The sequence below is a fragment of the Pezoporus occidentalis genome, unplaced genomic scaffold, assembly GCF_034315485.1.
Source record: "Pezoporus occidentalis ecotype Australia unplaced genomic scaffold, CSIRO_AGI_Poc_V1 ctg99, whole genome shotgun sequence".
Classification (NCBI taxonomy): domain Eukaryota; kingdom Metazoa; phylum Chordata; class Aves; order Psittaciformes; family Psittacidae; genus Pezoporus; species Pezoporus occidentalis.
In genome coordinates, this window is record NW_026916358.1 from 2,215,260 (window position 1) to 2,237,932 (window position 22,673).

The window sequence follows — 22,673 nt, forward strand, 5'->3', positions numbered from 1 at the left end:
TCCAAATACTACAAAGAATCAATGAGACTGAAAGGCAATTCACTCAAATCTGAAAACACTCAAACATATAGTTGACTTTCTTAATGTCATTGCCATTCTTGGTACATGCTTAGTTCTTTCACCTAAAGAAAGAACTAGGTATTAGAAGGCAGAAACCTAGATTCTCTGCAGAATTCGCTTATGATGTTTAAGAAGCAGCCCCCTGTGGAGTCCTTTTGTAGGTATATTGTAAACAACTTGTACTTCTCACCAACTTCCTACGGCAAGCTTCTATGTTCTTAGAAGACAGTCACGGGTAGGTGCTCTTCAGACTAACGCATGATCATTCTAGATTGCTCTGAATCACTGCTTTTCTTCATTAAGCTGGACCAAGCAGAAGCGCCACTGCTCAATTTGTAGTTAATGCGAGTACAGAAAAATACAGTTGTTAATTGAAATACAGCTGTCAATTCAGATAACCTTACAGAAATAAGATTTCAAGAGTAGACAGAACATAATGTGTGCAGAACTTCAAAAACTGTACTTGCACCTCAGGCCTGAGAAAGACTGCGATTCATTCAGACTTAACAACGCAATCTCCTGGCAGTGGTATGATTTACACCAAAGCAAGTCAGACAGCACTGGTGTCTGCTTAACCCACACTGGAATTATGCACAGAGGTAGTTGTGCTACCACTGGCTGAAATACACAACAGGTAAGGAACATGTTTTAATAGCAAAAGGGTACCAAGAAACAGCTCCATCTTGCAGCTTTCATTAAAACTATGAACAGACTTACTTATCACAGAAACAAGTAACACAGAGCTCATTAGACAGACACTGTCTCATATCAAACTGTCCTCTGCAGTCGCAGAAGTTTTCTTTTTAGGACACACAAATTCCAAGACAAAAAAGTTCATTATTCACTCTATTTCACCTTGCTACAGCAACACCAGGACTACCACCCAAGGATAAATCCAGTACTCCATCGTGACATAATACCTTTTTTATTACAATATCCAAAAAACTGAGTATGCAAGATTTTGAGACCTTACGATCCCTTCTTCAGTCTCAGGAATGTGCCATCTAAAGACTGTATATTTAAACCATAAAGGAGTTTAAATGTAAAGAAAAGAGAAAAATGCATTTTCTTCATAAACATTCTGTGTGTCTCTTCCTACCAACCACACCATCCTCTGTAAAACCCGAAGATTTCTTTCTGTAAAGCAAATATATATATAGTGTTGGTAGCCCGCCCCACCCCATCCCAAGATCAGTTTTTATTAATCTTCTGTATTAGTGTCAACAATCAGCTACAGATACATATTACTTTGAGAATTAAATACATAATCGTTTAATTCAAACAAGCAGAAGGGCAAGAGGAAAAAGCATTATGTGGATGGCACATTTGGTTGTAGATTACCAAAACATTCAGCCTTTACAATTCAATGATTCTTTCTCTAGTAATCAACTTTCAAATAAAATTTCTCTTTGTTGCAATTACAGACCAAAATACACTAGATAGTTTTCTTTTACTACAATCTTACCATAGTAGTTTAAGAAGTACTATTACAAAATGCTTTTAATTAGTGTACTCTTTACAAAGAGTCAGAGAGGCAATGTAATAGCAGAGTACAGTGTAAAGAGTGCTTCTAGGAACTAGGAGGTTTTGTAATATACTACTTGGTAAGCGATATAGCTACAGAACTCACAGCCACAACTGTTAGGTCTACTCTCTCTCACTTAAGTAGCTGCAGCTTCAGTGCATTCAGACTGTGCCCGATGTCTCTGAACGGAGAGTTCTGCCTGCATGAGCAATCTGATCAGATTAACACTGATTTGAATTGAAAACGCCCCTCCTTGATCTGAGCTAACTATGTAAACGTACACAGGAGAGGGGAGTTTTGAACTCAGCCAGGAAGGTGAGTGCTTGCCACGGCCACCCAAGGGAAACTCTCAACCTGAAAAGAGGTGGCCAGAGATTAACAGAACTGGAACACAAAATAGAGGCAAACAAAAAAAAAAAAAAGACAAACAGCAACCGACAGAGCAAACACTTTAGAAAGAGCCTATTCCTTAAGCCTGCTTCAGATATTGCTCTGCTCTATAAAAGTGAATTTAGGACCTAAGGCTTGTAAGTTATAAGAGGCCCAGGTGGCCAAGTCCATCTTCAATGTCACTGAAGTGCTTTCACAAGATATAGCTTTTCCCCGTGTTCACTGGTGAAGATGGGAGCCTTTTTGTAGTGTTCCACCAACTCATCCATAGTATTAAAGCGTCGCTGCCCAATACAATAGACATTGTCCACGAGCTGCACCTTGAAATGTTTGTTCTTCCCCGATGCCTTTAGAGATACTGAGAAGTCACTGGGCTGTTGAGAAGAATTAAAAAAAAAAGAAAAAAATTACATAAAAGTGAACAAAATGCAGGCATAATTTTGTGGTTTCAGGAACAAACTGTGTCATACAGTTTATGGTAATTTATGCTAGGCTTTGTTCCATAGCTGGGTGCTTTAGCTGCTTAAGAAACCCAATAGTCTATTATTCAATAAATAATTGCCACCATTATTAACATGCAGTTAAGTCAGTTAAGTGAAAGCTCCCCAGATGCACAGTCTGAAGCTGCCAATTACATGACTGAATTGCAACTATTATCTTAGCTACTCAATCTAGAAGCAGGAGAATATCAAGGAGAAGGGAAAAACTTCCATCACATATGATTTCCTTGCTAAAGGTCCTGGAGAAAGCAATTATTGAAATATTGCTTGGATGAGATGAAGAAAATTCCACATACTGCTTTTTTTTTCAGAGCCGTGACCACTAGAGGGCCATTTTTGCTTTGCATTGCAAAAGACAAAACCACATTCACCTTTTTATCTTCATTACCACATGTATGGGGAATAATTTCTCCTATTGAGTACACCTTTTTTGTAAAAAAAGGATAAAGCTGTAGAATAAAAACACAGTATGAACCCCACCATCAAACCGCCTCCCACAAAAGACAAAATGTAAGCACTAATTAAGTTACTCAGGACAGAACAATTTCACATGATAAATCTCTTTGTCTTGGCAATCAGTTGCTTTAACGAAGACAACGCTGTCTTCCCAACAGTTGGGATAAGACCATTCTGCTTTCTGCACCACATCATCCCTTGCTTTCAGCTGAACTCCTCCTCTAGCCAGCAATTACTGCTGGCTGGTCCTAGAGATAGGAGCACAGGCATTGCCCTGCAAGAGGTGGCTGGAGTGGGTGTCACCAGCCAGGGGAAAAAACAGAGTAATAAAAAGCGAAAGCACACACCAGTTTGTAGCAAGCACTTAATGGAGGCAAGTAATGCCGGATGTGACTGTGGATGTACTGCCGCAGGGTCTCTGCCCACTGAAGGCTCAGCTTCAGGCAGAAAATGCTGAAGGCGCTTGCTGAAATGCGTCAGACGCAGCCTTCCTGCAGTCCCTGGTCAGGCTGGTGCTGTGAGCCTGAACTTGCCCAGGCTAAACAAATGCCATAAGCGGCTATCTGGTTCACAGCATCACCTTACGAACCACCCCAATGCAGCTCAGACACAGCAGAGGACCATCAGTGGGGAGCAGGAGCTCTCGGACATTACTGCTGTCACCAGACTTTGGTTCATAAAACCACATAAACCAGACTCTGGAGTCCCCCATATTATGTTTGGACAGTCACATATATACTGAATATGTATCCAAGTAAACTGAAAGACTGCATTTTCACAGGCACACTGTCTTTCTGTGTCTCTGCCCCACACATTCCCACATTCTGTCTATCCCAAAATCTTGTCCCTTGCATCCCTCCATCACCTGTTTTTTAGCACCAAGGCCTTTCTCTTTCTTCCCTTCCAACTCCATTTGCCCTGCCCACAGCAGACAAAGCTCCTGCCATGCCTGTTGATCTGGCTCTGGCCCAACTCACCAGGCTTGCACCTTGGCTTTGGGCAGCAGCTTGTTCCCTTTTGCACTGCTCAAGCCAGCAGCTCCCAACACCTCTGGACTGATGCACTTCTACCTCAAGCCACTACATTCCAGATTCACAGGCATAATTTCTTTAGAAATTATTTTACATAACACCCATAGAAGAATTACTTCTTCCATCCATGGTCCATTGTCACTGGGCCATGGCCAGGAAGGCTGCCTCAGGCATTGAGCAGCTCCAAAGCCAAATACATGCAACACCCTCTGTGACTGCCAAGATGAGAGGGCTGGGGAGGGAGGGGGAATAGGATGGAAAGAAATGTGCATAAAAGCGCATCTTTGGTGCTCCCAGTGCTCCACCCAAGATACATTCTGTGGCCTGTCATCCACCCCTAACTCCAAGTTTGAAAACTGCTATTTTAAGCCAGCTAGCTCTGATATTAAACCCCTGCCACTGGAGCATCACAAACAAGGCTGCACAGAGTGCACAACAAGCCTAACTTATTTTCAACACCTACCCTATTGGGTTAAAGCTAGCCTGGTTGCACCAACACTGTGATGTAGTTAATACCTAAAACACAGTGTGGACAACCCCCAGGCAGCAATGACCACACAGGCCTAGGACCTGTTTCAGTGCACACCTCCATAGCCATAATCAGCAGCCATTTTAATGGCAATAAACCACAGTCCTGCACAAACAAAACTCTGGGACCATGGGCTCATGGAGGAGAAATTTAGGGCATGGGCTCTGGGCAGCGTGCTGATGGCTGTGTTTGAAACACATAGTAACAGACAAGTCCATAGGTCTCTTTAGGAAGAGAGCTCAGGGAAGCACATACAAACTACATGCTTACGATTCAAAAAACCCAAGATCAAGCCCTGCTGACTTATATTCTGCTGCTTCCACGGGTGATGTCTACGTTAAACAAAAAACAGTAACCCAAAGGCCCTCATTTAAAACAGAAGAACTTACAAGTGGGAAGTTCATAATCTGCACCAAACACATTGTTTTTTGTTTTAGGAACAGGAAAAGTTGTTATGACAAAGGTTTAAAAATAAGTGAAATAATCACTTCACACTCACCAAAGTTTTAATGTCTTCTGACAAAGCACAGTTGTTTTCAGCATGTCAAAATTACATGGTTTTAAAGCTCTTTTTATCTGCTAAGAAACACTGTCTTTAGAACAGAAAGCATGTGCTAATGACACACAGAGAAGCGCTGGAATAGGTCTTAGACCTCTGATCTACTGACCTGTGTCCCAGGCACCGGCCTGACTTAGATCTTTGTGAAGAATACATTAAATACTTTTGCTGCCATTTTAATTATAACGTTAATGAATGAACATTCTCCTGAACTACTGTCTATTCTTCCCAGCCTCAGAACTGCTAATTGGATTGATGCATAGATAGAAGATATTATTATCGCTTATTTTCTCCAGAATATGTTACAAAGTTTATTCTTTTCATGATCTGATTTAATTCAGTACAAAAAATAGCGGAAAGGCTGATCTAACTCTTTTGAGAGCCATCATCCGGTGCAAAGAGATAGAAGAGCTCAAACAGCTGTTGCAAAACCCTGAAACCCTTTACTGGCCTCAGCGCAGTAACTTCTACAGGATTCAAGACCAAACAGCAAAGGCAACCGGACTTGCATTTGGCTTTATTTTGGTTCCTTCCCACTCTAACAAAGATGCAAAATGGTTAAAAAGACTTATTAAAAAAAAAAAAAAAAATCTCTAGATAAACTACTGCTTTTAATGTTACCATTTCAACGTATGCTGGTTCGATACAGCTTGAATTGGTTCCCTGCTGTCCTCCTTGGATTTGCTCCAAGTCTGTTTATTTTATTTACTGTTAAAGCTATTTTGTTTCAACTGCTGGCCAATTTTTCTCCCTTCTCCCTCTTAAATTAATTGCTACATTTGGATGTTTGCACACTAACTCTTCTAGGATTAAAAGCCTCACATACACCAAATAAAGGCATGTCAGAAGTAGGCTTTAATCCCTGAAATCTATAGAAGAGTTGTTAATTCTGCAACAGTACTACAGAGCATAGCTTCGTGGCAGGGAGCCTGTGAGTATTTCTGTAGTATCCTAATTGGGAAGACCTAAACCTGAAGTTATATCAATTCCTGAAACAGAAAACTGAATATTAGCTGTCATGCATCTGCAGCTCTTCAGTCCAGGTGTAGTAGTACTTCTAATCATTTCAGATTCCTTTAACTCCTGCTTATGACTAAGATGTTCATAGGCTAACTGGTGCCCTCAAAGTGAGGAAGACAACAGGTAGGAAGATGTTTCTTTTACTTCTTTGGTCAGAAACTTCACTGTCTTTAAAAAAAAAATATGGAAAACATTATCATGAAGGCAAGTTATAAAATGATATAAGGAAAAACAAGTGAAATCAGGAAAGTAGTTTCCCTCTTTACAATCTCCATTTGAGAATGAAACAAGGCAATTTTATCATAGATGGCAACGCTGGGAAAAATAACTCCCTCTCAAAAGCCTTTTACTGATCCTGTAACTTGTTTTTTCCCTCTTAATCCAGTTCCATTCGGCAATGTCCTTCCTCCACCATAGATATTACGATGCACTCGCTCTTCAGACTATTCTAGACCATATCACTTGGAGCTCCCCAACTCCTCCTACTTCCATACCCAGGTTTCCCCTTCACCCCTCCTCCTCCTCCTCGGTCACCCAGCCAAAAAAACAAGTCACAGCTCAGAAGTCTAAGGTCAGGCTGAAAAGAACCATCTAGAAGTGTCAATTCCTTTTTCTACCCCTTCTACCGCATTTAGATATAAATAAATACCCTTATTCTCTATGCAATGTTCACCATGTTCCAAAAATCAATGTTACACAGATCAGAAACATGTATTGGCTCCACTGATTTTCAAATGCAGCTCTAATAAAATTTCTATACTTCAATTGAAAACAAGCCACTGGGCTATTTCCTTAGCTTATTTTTAAAGATAAACTTTCTTCTCCTCTCTGCTGTACTCATCAATCACAGCATGTCACAGAACATGACAAATGCTTCAGTTTCTGAACAGTTGCCACATTTCATTGCTTCTATCCAACACTTGCAGGATTAAAAACACAGGAAAATATGGGACACCCTGAATACTACAGAATTGGCACCTCAAAAACCATATGAACCCTCAACCTGTGCCTCCTTCCTCTGCCGTCACTATTGCTGGACAAAGAGCACAGAAGCCGAACGCCGTACCAAAGACTGACACAAATCCAGTCGTACCTACAATCCTCAGTGTCATCTTACTACATCTACAGTCATCAGAATCACCTTAATACTATGCCCTGCGACCCCATTTAGGACCAGTTACTGTAATTTGATATCTGTGACACTATTGGCAGCCATTCCTTCCTAATCAATAATTGCTTCTGAAATTGCCAAAAAAATTGTGTAGCTCATTCATGGTAATAAATAAAACTGGCCTGAGAAAAATAACATTATCTCTACTTTATGGGAAGACATCACAGGGCTACGAAGCAGTGGTGTTTGTCTCATCACCAGTTTCACAGACGCTTGCAGCAGAACTTAAGAGGCCTGCAAGTTCCAACAGAAGTTCCCTTTGAAGTTTAAGAGTGTCTGCAGCAGAGGATCTGCTCAGAAGCTAGAAGTGTGGTGTGGTTGCCCTCTCTCATCACCAGCCACAGCCCATTACTGCTTCCTGTTAACTACAGCACTCACAAGCACACTTGTTTCTCAGGGTGAACCTGAACAAAAAACTCTTTTCCTTCCAAATTTGCTTCTCTCCAGTGGAATCTTAGATCTTCAAAGCATGACGATCACCTACCCAACCCAGGCCAACAGTGTCAGCCAAGACTTGTTTGTCTTGTGCTAGGTACTACACTAAGAGAACAAAAATCTGACCACTAAAGAGCCTGCAATTCAAAAAGGGCAAGAAGTGGCTGTACATGGACTGCAAAGATTAAATCCGCATTATTATTCAGGAGTGCTGCTTAAATGAGACAACCAACTTCAGTTTTTAATCAATCAAGCAGCCTGCAACAGAAAGAACAAGTCAAGCACTAATTCTAACTAGGTATGTCCCACTTCAGTTTCCTCCTTTACATCTCCAAAACCAAGGTGACATGACCTAGGTATTACAGAGGTGGCAAAAATGTTATCAGTAGGGAACCGTGGCTGTTACATAAACTATGGGCTTAAATGGTTCAAACAAGTTTATGGTTCTAATAATAGTATTTCGTAATTAATGACGATAATCAGGCTACTAGCTACCTGACAGTGTTCATTTCAGGATATTCTCCACTATGGCAGCATCTAAGTGTAACCGAGGAGAATATTTTTGGCTAAGGAACCTAGCTGTGAGACAAACATCTGGTAAAGTTAAAATCTAGAGAAACAGTGTAAAATCTTAAAGCTACTAAAATCTGAAATGGAAAAACATGACAGTATCATCAAGTGAATACAGAATAATACAAACCTTCATCTACCCAAGGAGAGCTTTTCATAGCTCAGTAACGAGAGCAAAACTCAAAAGAAATCTACGAAAAACTTTAATGCAGACAACTTCTCGTAACTATGGTGATGGAAGGCTATAGAAAATCCTAAAATACGTCAAAAATCAGGCATGGGATTAGCAGGATGACTCACAGTTTTATTGATGGGCCTTTTCAGAAAGGAATAACCCATGCATCCACAGCTTTAATAGGTGGATTCATAACACAATGGAATAGGAAGTGCTGGTCTGGTGGAAAGATGAGCAAACTTTGCTATGCTCTTTCTAATCAAGATCTTTTGCTCTGATCCTGCAGACACTCCTGGTAACTCTTAGCCACAGCATAAACAGCCTCTAGTCACACATATGAAGTATGGCAACCACCAAAAATTTATTAGTTATTTCTAACATCTTTATTTGTTCCATACATAATAAGCTTGAAATAGATCTTTTCTGATCTTCTTCATAACTATGCCCATTTGCTTATTGCATCGCTCTTGGCACTTCAGGAACACCCCCTTCTTCCCCCAAACCACAAAGTAGGTATCCCCAACGCTTTTATAATTCACATATATAAACAAATTATATGATGGTATGATCTACAAAGATTAGGGCAGACAAAAGTCTGAGATGTAAAATATTTCTTTAAGCATAACAAAGCCTAAAACTCTCTAGTAGTACTAAAACAAAGGAGGCCTTTACTTTACATGCATAACTACAGTTTATCTCATTACTTAAAAAAAAAAAATCCAAATATAAGATCTGCAAAAAGACAGAGATTAGAAAAAGGGGGGAAAAAAATGGAGAAGAAAAAAGGAAAAAGAAAGAAAAAAGATCAGTTCCTCGATTCAGCATATTTTTTTTTTTATTGCATGTGTATAAGAAACTTGCTGTAATAGGAACTGAGTAAGTTTTCTGGGATTCCAGTAAGAGTTAGATGCTGGAAACAACTTGAAGACCACATTCTCCATAAATCTTTTTGTGCTCCACAAAAAAAACTTCCTCCGCAACAACACAGGTAGCAAATTTGAAACTGCTTTGAATACAAGTGTGTCTAATGCTACAATGTCATATTAAATTGAAAGGAAATTTGTTTGCTCTAGAGGCGTACTCTTAAGAGCAAAGAAACAAACCATGGCACAGTGGTCACTGCGACATGGTATGTGCTGAGAAATGGCTGTGCATTTTTGTATTTTAAGTAATGTATTAACTTTCAAACTTCAAAGTTTGAAAGTTTCTAAACTTTCTAAAAAGGCAGAAGGAACTTCATAGATACTGTCTCAGGGTAACCCCACATGCAGCATCCAGATTTGAAAGTGAGCTTCTGTCTGCTGGATAGACACACCAAGGGTACACTGCATCCAGTATATCTGCCTGCCCCTGTCAGACGAGATGCTACTTTGAAGAGACAGCTGAACTACTGCAATTTAATGATTACCATAATCCTCTAGTAGCGTTCTACATTATAGAAGACTGCATGCCCCACTTCAGTCTCTTCTGTTGACTAAACAAACTTGATTCCTCCCAGGCTCTGTCAGTCATGTTTTCTAAATTTCTATTTTTCTTCCTGTTCTCCTTTGGTTCGTTTGTATCTAGCTTCAGTTAGTGGTTACAGTTAAGTAAGAGCAGAAATAGGAACTCGATGACACAGAGCTTCAAAAAAAGGGTAGTTTGACAGCTATCACGTCTTCTTCAGAGCAAATTCATCAAGGAAAGATGCCCGAGATTTAATCAGACAACAACAGTATTGGATACAGATCTAGAAAAAAATAGAATATTTGGGACTGTTACAGTTATATTTTGCCAACAACGTTCTGCATGATGTAAAAATTTCAGTATAGCAAGAGCCCTAAATTCAGCAATAATAACAATAAACTACTAATGTTTTCTAAAAAATTAGACTCCAAAGTTGTATTTGGATACAGAAGAGCCAATGTGCCAGTCAATCCCAAATTTCAGCATTGCACATGAGGAATACGTGAAAAGTCAAACTGAAGCCCAAATTTTTTAGTTGCTTGTCCACTGAAGAGTACCCTTTAGTTTGCACTGCCTAATGCACCTGTCTCAATACCATCTCAGACTTTGACTTCATTCTGGGACCTCTGTGAGTACCTGAAATTGTTATTTAGGAAGAACAGAATCAGCAAATGAAATGTGAAACACACTTCCAAAAAATTATCAGGAGATAAAAGGATCTTTACTCCCAGATTTGAGCTCAGGCTTAGTTCTACCCTTTACTTAAATCAAGTTCTTTGCTTTCCAGCATGCAGTCATGCCAGCAACTACTACTGACTAGTTACTGAAATCATTTACATGAGGAACAGCATATGAGAACAGTTTTCCCCTGATTTATAGGCAATTATGATAAAGAATACCACAAATCCTAACCAGAAGTGATGAATGCAATCAATACAGCCTTCTGAAGCCATTAGAGTTAAGAAATCTTTTAAAAAACATATTACGGCTCAAACTATGAACAGTTGACACTGCTTTAGTTTCTATTTGCAATCTATGTAATAAACCAGGATAGCCCACGATACATGCACAGTGAAACCTCACACAAAGATGATAGAAGTCTGTAGCTGCATGTTAAACTGATTTTAGTATTATCATATGCTCAAATTAGAAGATTGTGCTATTAATTATTAATTTTTAACTTTTATATGTGAAGCAACAAGATATGGAGACATCTATGAAACAACAATTTGTTTTCAGGGAACGGTCCTACAACTGAAGCAGTAAATGCAGAAAAGCCCTAATTGCGAATTCAGATTTGATTCAATTTTTTTTCTTAGCTTTTGAAAATCATATTAGGGAACTATTAAAATCTTGTCACCTTTTCAGAACCACAGTCAAGGGATAATAAAAATTTGAGTGCCTTAATTATGAATTCTCTGGCCTCAGCATACAAGAAAGGCCTTTCAGTGTAATTTTAAATATGAATTTTCAGGATTACAGTGATCCCTAATCAGTATTACTTATATCCCTCTGATGTCATCAAGGCTCAATTTACAAAGCATGTGAGCTGCTGACTTGGCCTTCATTGTTGTGTATCATAATCTTAACTATTAGATACAATACTTTAGATTTAGGTTGTAATAAGGTAAATAGAGCAGAAATACATTAAAATGGAATTTTAACCAATAAAGAACCTATGTTACTATTCAATTAAAAGCAGAAAACTGACCAATGCAATGACCTCATTTGAAATTATCTCTAAAATCAAATTAATGACTAAACTTGCAATTCACAACAACTATTTTATCTTGTAGTGCTGTAAATTTGAGGAGGATTGCAGATAAGGAACACATGAAAAGTCAGACTGAAATCTGAAATATTTACTTGCCTGTTCACCAATTAAAACTCCCTGGATAATACAGACCCAGACATTAAATTTCAGTGTAAATGTCACTGCATTTCAGTAACAAACCAACTCTCACAAGAAGCAATTGTATTTGTTGGTAATGCCTACATATAGGGAAGCTATCAGTGGTCATGCTTGCTGACCCAAGCATGGGGTATTACAGAGCCTGCTGGGCTGAGTACCACTTACCGAAGATTCACTATCTCTAACAAGGAAGTCTCCTTCCACTCCCCTTTCATTCAGGGCACATTCTGCTTGGTGTCGGGTAACATTCCCGTAATACCACTCTCTTCCAGCAAACCGTCCAGTAGAAGATGGTCCCGTGTAGCTTATCTGAGGTGGATGGGAAGTGTTAATGGCAGGACCATCACTAATGATTACTACATAGTTTTTAGGAACAAGACCAATTTGCCCTCTGGAATTTTTACATTTCCACCACTCAGGGTCATTTTCTGGTTTTTCAATGACTTCCATTGTTTCCCCTTTTTCAAAGTTGAGCTCTTCTTCTGTGACAGAGCTGAATGGATACAGTGTCTGAACAACGTGGAGTACTTTGGTGCCCTGGCCGTTACTCATGGAAGCGCCTTTCCTTAAGTTGAGAAAGCTGGGTGAATCTGCGGTTGCCTCCTCAACCTCCTCTACCACATAGTTCGAAGGAAACCAGCCAATCTGTCCATTGTAGCTACCTCTCCACCAGCCGTCACTGCACTTCTCCATGACAATCACTCGGGATCCTTTAACGAGGGACAGTTCATCCTCCCTTTCAGCAACATAGGCAAATTTCACATAGGCTGGAATGTTGAGATCATAAATCCGGTCGGCGCTGCTGCCGTTGGACGGGTACTCTGCGTCTGTGCTAGGGGTGGGCGAGGCATCTCTCGCACTTGTCTTTCTCTTGGTTTTTCCCAAACCTGTTCAAGAGAGAAATGTAACGTGGTCACTTGGACTGCTCGTCCCCAGATTGCAAACACTGGATTTTAGCGATGCGCTGCTCCATCACAACACTGTTAAATGGAGATCTTTTCTGCAACATTACATAGAAACAGTAACACCTTTAAGAGATTAACATGCTGCTGGTGCACCATTAGCTAAGCAGCAATTCGTGTTGTAACTGCTCAGTTTCCATCACAAAAGTACCAGAGTTTTAACACACTTAAACCCAATGGTTTCTTCACATTACAAGAACAGCTAATCACTGGAACACTGCACAGCTTGCTGTTATGTCTCTTAAAAATCCAGCCAAAAGATCATGCCTTTTAATCTTAGTGATGACTTTAATTTGGCTTAAGCAAAACATGACAGAAAATCTACAAAAATAAACTATCACAGCAACAAAAGCTTAAGTTTCTCTGCAGATTACATTTTCCTCTCTTCATCCTCCAGTCAGTCCCCAGGCACCTACAGCTGCAACTCCTCCCTCTTGAAATGTACACCTCTTTCATCTACAGTTCATCATGTACTGTAAAAGCATAAACCTGACAGTCAGGAAGACCATTTGCATACATTCCCCTATAATCTGTAAATTCTGATGTACTGTTGTGGCTTTAATTATAGCGTGAAATACAATGTAGAAAAGAAACAACAACAACATTAAATACTGACATTTTTTCCTTAACTAGAGGAACCCTTCTAATGTCTGTTTAAATGTGGAACTAAAATTGTACAACACACTTTGTGTGCTTTCCAAGTGTTTGCAGCAAAGACTGCTTAAGTATATAAAAAAACCAGAAAGATAAAGACAAGCAGTCCTTCCTGGTGAAACTGACTTAGAAAAGTTCTGAAGAGAAAAAAAGATGAAGTCTCAGGATAGTACAAACCAAGCAACACACAGTATGTCATGTATGGGACAGAGAGCAGAAACCAACACAGAAATAGGAGCTTCTGTACTTTTCTCCATGCTCCTAGAAGTCTTGCTGGCAGCTGAGAGATTCACTTGAGACACAATGAGTACATGCCGATCATGGCAGATTGAATGGGAATAAATAAATAAATAAATAGGACTTTGTTTTTCTTGCTTCCAATAATCTGATAAAAACGAAATAGCATGCATCTCCTTCTAACAATTCAGGACTATTTAATCTGGCCACTCCACTGCTGAAAAGTGCATTTGCTTTTTTAATATATATATATGTACATGCATGTACAATGGATAACTTCAGCAAAGCTGTTTATTCAGTGCAAAACTACCTGGTTTATTTCACAGGGTTAGCTGTACAGCACAAACAGCACACCATAGGACCACACAGGGTTTGCTAGCAAGAAGGGTTAAACACATTAATTAATACAGTCTGCAGATCTAAAAGACAGCAGAAAATTCCAATGATCCTAAAGTGTTCCCTGACCTTCCCCAGCAGCTCCTTGCTTCCTGCAGGAGCCTGCTTACATCCTAATGTCATTCTAACTACATCATTTCAGCCAAGAACACTGGTGGCTGCACTTTCACGCAAAATGAGGGAGAGCAGGTTATTGTACTAGGGGAGACAATCACAGGAAAACCATGTCCAAGCAAGCGTTAATCGGAAGCTGGCCAGGCTCCCATCTCTGCCTAGACTAGAAATTTTCATCAGTTTAGAGATCATTTTCAACAAAAAGACAAGGATGCAACAGAGCTAAGGAGCATTAAATTAGGGTGATATAAACAAACAGAACTTCTGTTAGGAAAGAGGGGAAATTACTTGTTATAACTTCATGGAAAACAAGGAACTGTTATTTCAATAGATTCACCCTACATAAAGCCCTACACTGAGACTGAACCTTCCAGATTAAAAGCTTAGGTATTGATGTGCTTTGTAATGGAGATATGCAGCACCACTTCCTGGAATTAAGCAGGAGAACTAATAAAATAAAAGAAAAATCCAAGCAGATGATGAAGTAGCTGGCCAGGAGAAAACAAGTTGACAACCAGAGCAGAGAAATAACTGTGAGATAGGGGGTTGCAGTGTGATAAGAGAATGCCATAAACTGAAAAAAAAATAATGTTGACAAACAGGTGAAAAATTTCTCCCAAAAGAAAAATCTGATGTCTGATAAAGTTATTTAAACATTTAGCTAAAGGTTATCATCCAAGCACTTTCTTGCACTTGGAGTTTTATAAGTTGCATCTTTTCCCACAAACCTCCGAATACTACATCTGGTGTTTAAAATGTTCCTTTCTGTCCTCCCAATTCAATACAAATATGGGGGGGGGGAAGAGAAATAATCAGAAACTTCACTTTTTGTCTTTATCAATAAAGGCAGTCACTTCACTTTTAATCTAACCAAACTTTCAAAGGCCGACAGCATGATTAGCCTTTTGCAATAGCAGTGATGTGCATCAAGTACTGTGTTTCCAGTTGATTTGACCAAGGTATGCAGAGACCCATCTGCAGCCAAGCACAGCAAAGGGCATGCACATTATCTAACGCTCATTTTTTTCCGTGAGGTTACAACATCCATAGCTGTGTCTATGACAGAAGAGGAAACAAGTTGTTCCATGAGCAGAATAAAGGAAATCTGTTCCTGTTTTTCTCCTTACACCTCCTGCTGCACTATTCCTCCTTTGCCTCCCCCATCTCCTGCAGGATCCACAGTAAGTCCCTTTACCCTATGACTGCCTTCACATTCCCAGGTCCTCCTCATACCTCCAGCTCCCCACTGCCATCTCCAGACTGCCCTCACAGCACACTCCATCTCCCATGGTGCTGCCCTCCCTACCTTTGTGGGTCTGGCCAGCCAAGCTCAGCACCCAGGTTCCCACTGCTTTTCAGCCCTGCAGACTGAGCAGAGCTGGGATTGCTCTGGCCTCTACGCCAGTGAGGGACACCAGCAATAACCCTCCCAGGCACAGAGTTGGAGAAACCTAGTTAGTTTACCTCTGCCAGTCTGTCAAGTTTGCTTAAAATTGGCTGAGTTATCAAGGGTGGACAGATGGATGGACGATGACAGCTGACTCTAACAGCATGACTGGTGTAAGCTTCATTTCCTTAGGAAACAAGTCTAAAAATACAATTTAGTAGGATGGCTGGTCATAGCTAAGCAAGAATAAAGTTAGGACAATTATAAACATCATATGCATCTGTGACAAAAAAACACAACTCCATTAGAAAACAGAAAGTACAACCTACATGAGTCATCTTTGGAAAAGTAAACACTGCCATTATTCTTCACTAACAGAAATGCTCGCTTACTACTATTTGTAAGGGTAACGCTATTATGTCTGAATGGAATGAAACCCACATAAGGAATTTCATGGAAAACAAAACATTCACGTACTTCAGGATTCATATCTGGAAGAGTCAAATATATTTGTGATTGCAGCCATAATTTTGTCATTTTTATTGTCTTTAATGAAAACTTATCTACTAGTGAAATACAACTGTATCTTCCCATTTTGACTCATTGGTTACAGTTCAACTGAAACCATAATCCTTTGTAATACATCTAGTTGTTAAGGGAAAACCTAAAGCAATGGATTAGCTTTCAAGTGAGGGCAAAAGAGTGGGAGCAAAAGCATTGCAGAGCAGCAGAAAAATTGTTTTATGTTATGGCATTTCATAGGGAATAATGCTGCTCACAGTCTACAGCTGACCCACACTGAACTGGCTCATTTGTGTTCTTAGAAACAAGTTGCCAAGTGATGTGAGAAGGTTTAATTTTTAGGTGGATATATTGCTGAGATAAAAACAATAAAATGGTTAGCATCATTTCCAGAGAAGGGATCCATGACAAATCCTTCTTCTCCTTGCAGTGAATGAAATCCTCTGGCCCCAAGGTCAGTCCTAGGGAGACTCAAGAAATGTGCCTCCCACATTACTTCATGCCCTCTTCCTTTCCTCGCTCAGTTTCAGCTCCGAAGAATAGCTTGTTTTGCAAGCAGCAGGCCAAAGGAAGATCAGTTTCCTATGAATTTGCTTCCTGTCTAAGTCCCTATTGTGCAAACCCCAGCTTTGCACCCTTTCGTTACCAGCCTGTCCTCCTGATGGCCTTCCCACTGTACTTGTAGGTTTTCCAGTTCACACCTACAGTGCCTGCTCCGTGCAGCTCTCCCAGCCTTCCCACTTCATGGAAAGCTCCTTAAGCTCCCCCAGGAAATGCCTTGAGCCCCCTTCTAAACCCCAAACCTCAAAGTGGTGGAATTTGCTTCTGATTACTCCCTTTTGGCCTGATACTGTGACAGGGCCAGTTCCCCTACCCCTGCCTATGTCTTCGGTTATGCTCCTGGCCCAAAGCTTGGCTGCCTGTGAGACAGCACAGATGCCCCAACTGCCTAGCCTTCTGCCCACTAAAACCAAAAGGATTTTCCTGCCCTCCTTCTGCCTTCACTAAAGGTGCTGAAACAACGATGCTTAGCTACCATCTTTGTGAAAATTGGTGCTTAGGGTAAAGAAGTTTAATTATGTTTAAAACTTTATCCTAATACATATTTTATCAAATACATAACATTTGCATAAAGGTATTTTTTGACACTAGTAAGAATTCATATTCAATTTCCTAATTATGGTTTATATTACATACCCCCTTTACTAGAAAAAGCCCATTTACAAAACATTTTTAATGGTTTAATATCTAATTTTAGGAAGACTTATTTGATGATTTGTTCCACATTCCTGCGAGCGGGTGTCCTTGCCTGAAACAGATGAGTAACCATGTTTTGTATTTTAAACTGCTTTTGCTCATCCCACAGGTAAAAGAACAGATTCACTGATGTGGCTGTATAATGCATTTCTACAGGCTTATCTGTACTCACATTTACTTCATTAAGTTCTATTTAAGAATAACACACACTAAACACTGAAGATATTCACAGTCAAATTCTGTAGCACTTCCCTCCCAAGACTGCTCCCTAATTTATTACATCTCATATGTAGCTTAACTTTAACTAGACAAAATACAGTTGTGTTTCTTTTCCAAAGGGATTTTAAGTTCTTTCGATACCTCAGATTATTGACTTTTCCATCCTCCCATCTTCCGCATGTAAAAAAGGTCAGTAAATATCCAAAGCCAAGTTCTGAAAAGCAGTTGGCAATGAGACTAGAGTCATCTGAATTCTCCCAATCTGTCTTTCCTAAAACCTTCTCTGGTGCATAAATCATGATCAAAAATATTTTCTGTAGCTTACCCTGCACATCAAATCAAATTGTCAGGATAAAAATAAAAGGCCTTTCAGAAAAAAAAAAAGTGTGCAATACAAGAAAACTGTAATGCTTTGAGAAATGATAAATGCAACATTTAATTTCCAAAACAGAATTCCCCAATCCCAAACTCAGTAAAAGAGACCACATGCCACTAAATATGCCAAATACAACATTTTCAGAAGCCTCCAGCAACTTCTTATTAAAAGATTGAGGGCCATTAAAGAAGGACACCCTCCCTCCCTAAGTAAGTGGCCTTTAAACTATAAAGGCCATGGCAAAACCAACAAAAGAGTCTTAAGCAAATTCTTGTAAACTGCTTCCTCTTGAAGGGACTAGATTTTTTACTAAATGGTATCCTTCAAATATCCTGTATCAATGTAGCAGTAACTACTTTTAGTCTAAATATACAGCAGGAATTCAACATCAAATGCCGCTGTTGATGTTGGTAATGCTGTTACCTTCCCTCTCCCTGTGGCAATTAGGAAATCAACTTTTAATATTTTGTTCTATTGCTATATTTACATCTTAATAGATTCTTTTTCCATAACAAGTCAGAACTGATTTTTGTACCATGTTCTCAACCTTTTGTGTTTGAAATTATTTTCCATCAGTTATTAAGTATTCTAACAAAGCTGTAAATCAACAAAAAAATTAAGTATTATAAGGATCATTAAATAGATATCTGGAATTAATAGTGCATCAAATACCGCCAGCTACTTTCTCTTACAGTCTATTTACAAATACAACAGCTTTTTCTCTATTAAAAACCTAAATTATGCTGTATCACCTCGTCAAAACACAGGAACTCAGCTGAATTAAAAGCATACTTACATACAGTCAAAACCAAAGATGGGTAAAAAAATTAGTATATTTAATTTGTATGCCTCTAAAACAGATTTTGCAGATTCATTTCTTAAATCCTCCAGAAATACGATGCTCTGCCCACCTGAAAAGGCAGGCAGAGCTACTGAGGATCTCTGCCTTCCCACTAGCCCCCACGTTACCCAAACTGGTCATGCCATCCACAAAGTAACTTGCTCTGCCGTGAAGTTAATACCCAAAAATCAACCCAGGATGCATGGCTCTGTCAAAAGCTGGCTAACTGGCATGATTTTAGTGAGATACATGCAACACTGGGCTTATTCTGATGAGTCAGCAGGAGCCCTGTGGTGCTTTGCAGGGCTGAAGTGCTTCCCCTCCTTGCTTGGGATGAAACCCTGGCCCAGCTTCCCAGTCCACACTACAGGGCAATGCCTTTGAGCACTAAGCTCAGCTTCAGCACTTGAGTTCACAGCTCTTCAGTATCAAACTGACCAATTTATAAAATCAAAGGTATTGAAAAGAGGAGGAAAAAGGCAGAAAATTCTGGGAGACGTTTCCTTCAGCTTCTGCCTTAAAACTTACCCATGCTGCCCCAACTGTCATGCAGGCTGTCAAGGCATGCGTTTTAACATAACATGAATATTGGAAAATCTATTTATGGGAAAAAGTAATGTAAAAATTACCCAGTAACTGAAATTTCTTTATGTTACTGGTCATTCTTCTCTGAATTAAAGCAAACAAACAAAACACAACAAAGCGGTTACTTTACAATTTGTGTACTGCTAGAGTAAAATGCTTTAAACAGTTAGTACCTACTTTATGCTTAAAACAATGAAATAAAGCCACCACAAAGATCATAAGTACAGTATGTGTTTTATGAAAATATTTCCATCAGATTTTTAAAAGAATATTTTCTTTTAAAAAATATAAACCCATTATAATTCTAATTGAAACAAGGCACTGCAGAGCTGAAAAATTTATCATTACTGAAGTCTATTCAGACAGCTTCCATTAAACAGCTGAAACATTCAAGCAAAACCAGTCTGAGGCTGATAAGTTTAAGGAAGTCAAACAAATGAACTAGGAGAACTCCAAGTATAAATACCCAGATTAAGAGCTTGTTCAGATATTGGGTAATAATAGTCACCCCTGAAAGAGCAAAAAAGAATATTTTAAAAATATTTTCTGTTAATCTTAGTGATTTAAAAGCTAAGAAATTAGATGGAAATACATTTTATTTCCCCAAATTGAAAACCAAGTTTTTCAGAGCAGCTCTCCTAGTTCTAAAAATCTTCCAAGAAGTGGCAACCAAAAATTCTCATTCAATGTGGAAATCAAGTGTATTGCATTAGAAGCAGCAGAACCAAACAAGTTTATCAAAACATGTTTTTTGGGGTTTTGCTTTTTGGTTTGGTTTTTTTTAGAGGTAACATTTATTCAACATTTTAGACAATTTTTACTTGAGATATTCAAAATCATGATTTTTCTGATGCATTTCAATAAAATTGCAATTCCCTCTGCTTCATACATATGCAGTTAAAAAAATGACCCTTTTCTGTTTACCAGCTTATTCATCCCAAATACTAAGGCTCTGAACTATGTTGTATATTAATGCATACAGTTAATAAGTACTCAAAGGGTACAGTGTCTTTTTTAAAACAAAAAAAGCTTTTTGTATCAAGTTGTAATTAACTTTTCAGTAAAATCCTTAGGAAAAAGCATAAAACTATGTAAATTAAGTAATTAGTTCACCCAATACAGAGATAAACACACAACTTCTTGACAGCTGGAATGTCCAGATCAGACATTCATTCAGCTTTGTAATTTATTATTAATTTTTTTAAATAATTTTAGACTAACTTTGGTTCTTTATTAAAAAGGAATTCAGCAGCCTGAGGTTTCTTCTGTTACACAGAAAGAAAAACCAAACATTTCTGCATGTTTTCAGTCTGCGAACTCCCGCCTATTCTTCTCCCCCTCCACCTACATGTTCATTTTCCAAGTGAATGTTCAAAGGCCAAGATCCATATGGTATAGTCAGTATTTTAGAAGCAACATCTCCATCAATAGTACTCTTTAAAGGACACTGCTATAAATTCCAGACACCTTCAACTGCATTTGTGATACAGAAATGAAGTTTTACAGCTCTATTAATGACTTTCTGTATCTTCTTTAAGAAGCACAATACCAAAAAAAAAAACCACTGCACTAGAACAAATCAGAAAATGGAAACTCTTCTTTAAATGTCAAAGTGAAACTCTGACATTTCGACAGTCAGACTGCTTTATCTCTATGTTTTTCAAATACAGGAAAATGTAGTTTACAAGTAACCCATACATCAAGCACTATTTAGTATGGAGGCTTCCACAAGGAAATCAACTCAAAAACTGTATTAAAAAAGAAGTACTGCATTAATTCCTGTAATTCAGGCTGTGTTAAACATGCCTATCTTATCAGGAAAGGTACATTCAAATTCCAGTACAGATAATGAGTTTCCTGTACCCAATGAATTTTAGAGCAAGAGGTCAAAATGACAGATGTACTACAGGAACGCATGTGGACAGAGTTCTTCCGAGGGTGCATAACACATGATCCAAAGGCTTCCATCAACTGCCTCATGTATGTTCATGTATGTTTCCCCAACGGAAAAGTGAGTAGATAAAGTCCTACCAGGAAACAATAAAATGGCATTGGGATTTTAAATCCTCTATGGAATAGCAAAAATGGTCCTCTTGGTCTCAAACAGAAGGCACATAAAACTTCAAATATGTTTACCTAAATACAAACTCTTGCCCCTCAGAAAGTATACCATAGCTTATATTTCCTCTCCTTTTCTGGCACTTGATGGAAAGATGATTTATGTTTAGTTATCTTGCATTTATATGAAGTAAAAGAGGTACTCAGGACAGCTCGGGATACAAATCCAGCTTGCCAGCATGAACCCACTCTTTTTTTTTTTTGTTAAAAAAATAAAGTGAAAGTTACAGCAAGACTATCCCAAACGCAAGATTATGGCTCTCCAATTTAAAGACTCTTCCAGCTGAGATGGAAACATTCTATTTCGGATATGGGCAATTTTAGTGCTAACTTGGTCTTTTCACTTCTTGTTTGCTCACATTTGCTCTCAATTCTGTACGTGAAAATGAAAGGCCTAATAGGTGTTAAAATTGCATATTGCAGTTCACATCATCAATCCCAAACCTGAACAGGTAAATTACAAAGCAGTAACTATACAAACCTTTGACTCAAAGAAATGCTTGAAAAGTCAGTGATGCAAATACTGACCAAAGGGCAATCTCTCCTGGCATCAAAAACTCAGTATAGTCCCTCCTGAACCTAACATAGTCAGCTACTCTTTAAGGTTATAGCATTTTATTCCAGTTGGCCCATGCCAACACCAAGCATGATGTAAAGCCTTGGCAAGTCTACTGCAAAGGTCACAATGACAATGCTATGCTATACTGTGTTTCCAAACTTTAAATACCATGTTACAAGAAAATCCAAGGTATTGATTACTTTCATCTTTGGAAACCTCAGAACTCCTTAGAAGCCTGTCACAGACACTGCAATTTTACTCAAAGTTTCCTTCAGGAAATAAAACTGAAGTAAATGCCACTTCTCCTCACAAGCTTCCTCTCTGAATTGCAACGTCCATAGCTTAATTAATCAAGGGCTCTCAGGTTATTTGCAACTACACAAGTAAAACCAGACCTCTCAATCACTGAAGAGGAAACAACAGGAGAAAAACAGCTCACTTCACGAAACAACCCATCTCCTCTGAGGTTTGGCCCTCGCAGCCAAAACATAAAACCTCACAACTCACACACAAACTAAACCAATTACTTCTGTAGATTAAAACTCAGTAATGAACTAGTAACAGAGCAATAAATTTTGCTCCTGGTCTGGAGAGCAACCTCCTGAATTAACAAGTAGAAAAAACATCTTACAGGTCTGCAAATTGGTAGATCCCATGTACAAGAACA

At 38.9% G+C, this 22,673-nt stretch overlaps 1 protein-coding gene across 4 annotated transcripts in view; it reads right to left on the reverse strand.

The window, feature by feature from the left end:
* Positions 1–969: 969 nt before the first annotated feature.
* NCK2 (NCK adaptor protein 2) overlaps positions 970–22,673 on the reverse strand; it is an 86,335-nt gene continuing 64,631 nt past the window's right edge. For all 4 annotated transcript variants that reach the window (XM_062606987.1, XM_062606984.1, XM_062606986.1 and 1 more), the window contains 2 exons: positions 11,945–12,666; positions 970–2,349 (listed from right to left, as the gene is read on the reverse strand). In XM_062606987.1, coding sequence (XP_062462971.1) covers positions 2,155–2,349; positions 11,945–12,666 — 917 coding nt within the window. In that variant the 3' untranslated portion in view covers positions 970–2,154. The remainder of the gene's footprint in view (positions 2,350–11,944; positions 12,667–22,673) is intronic.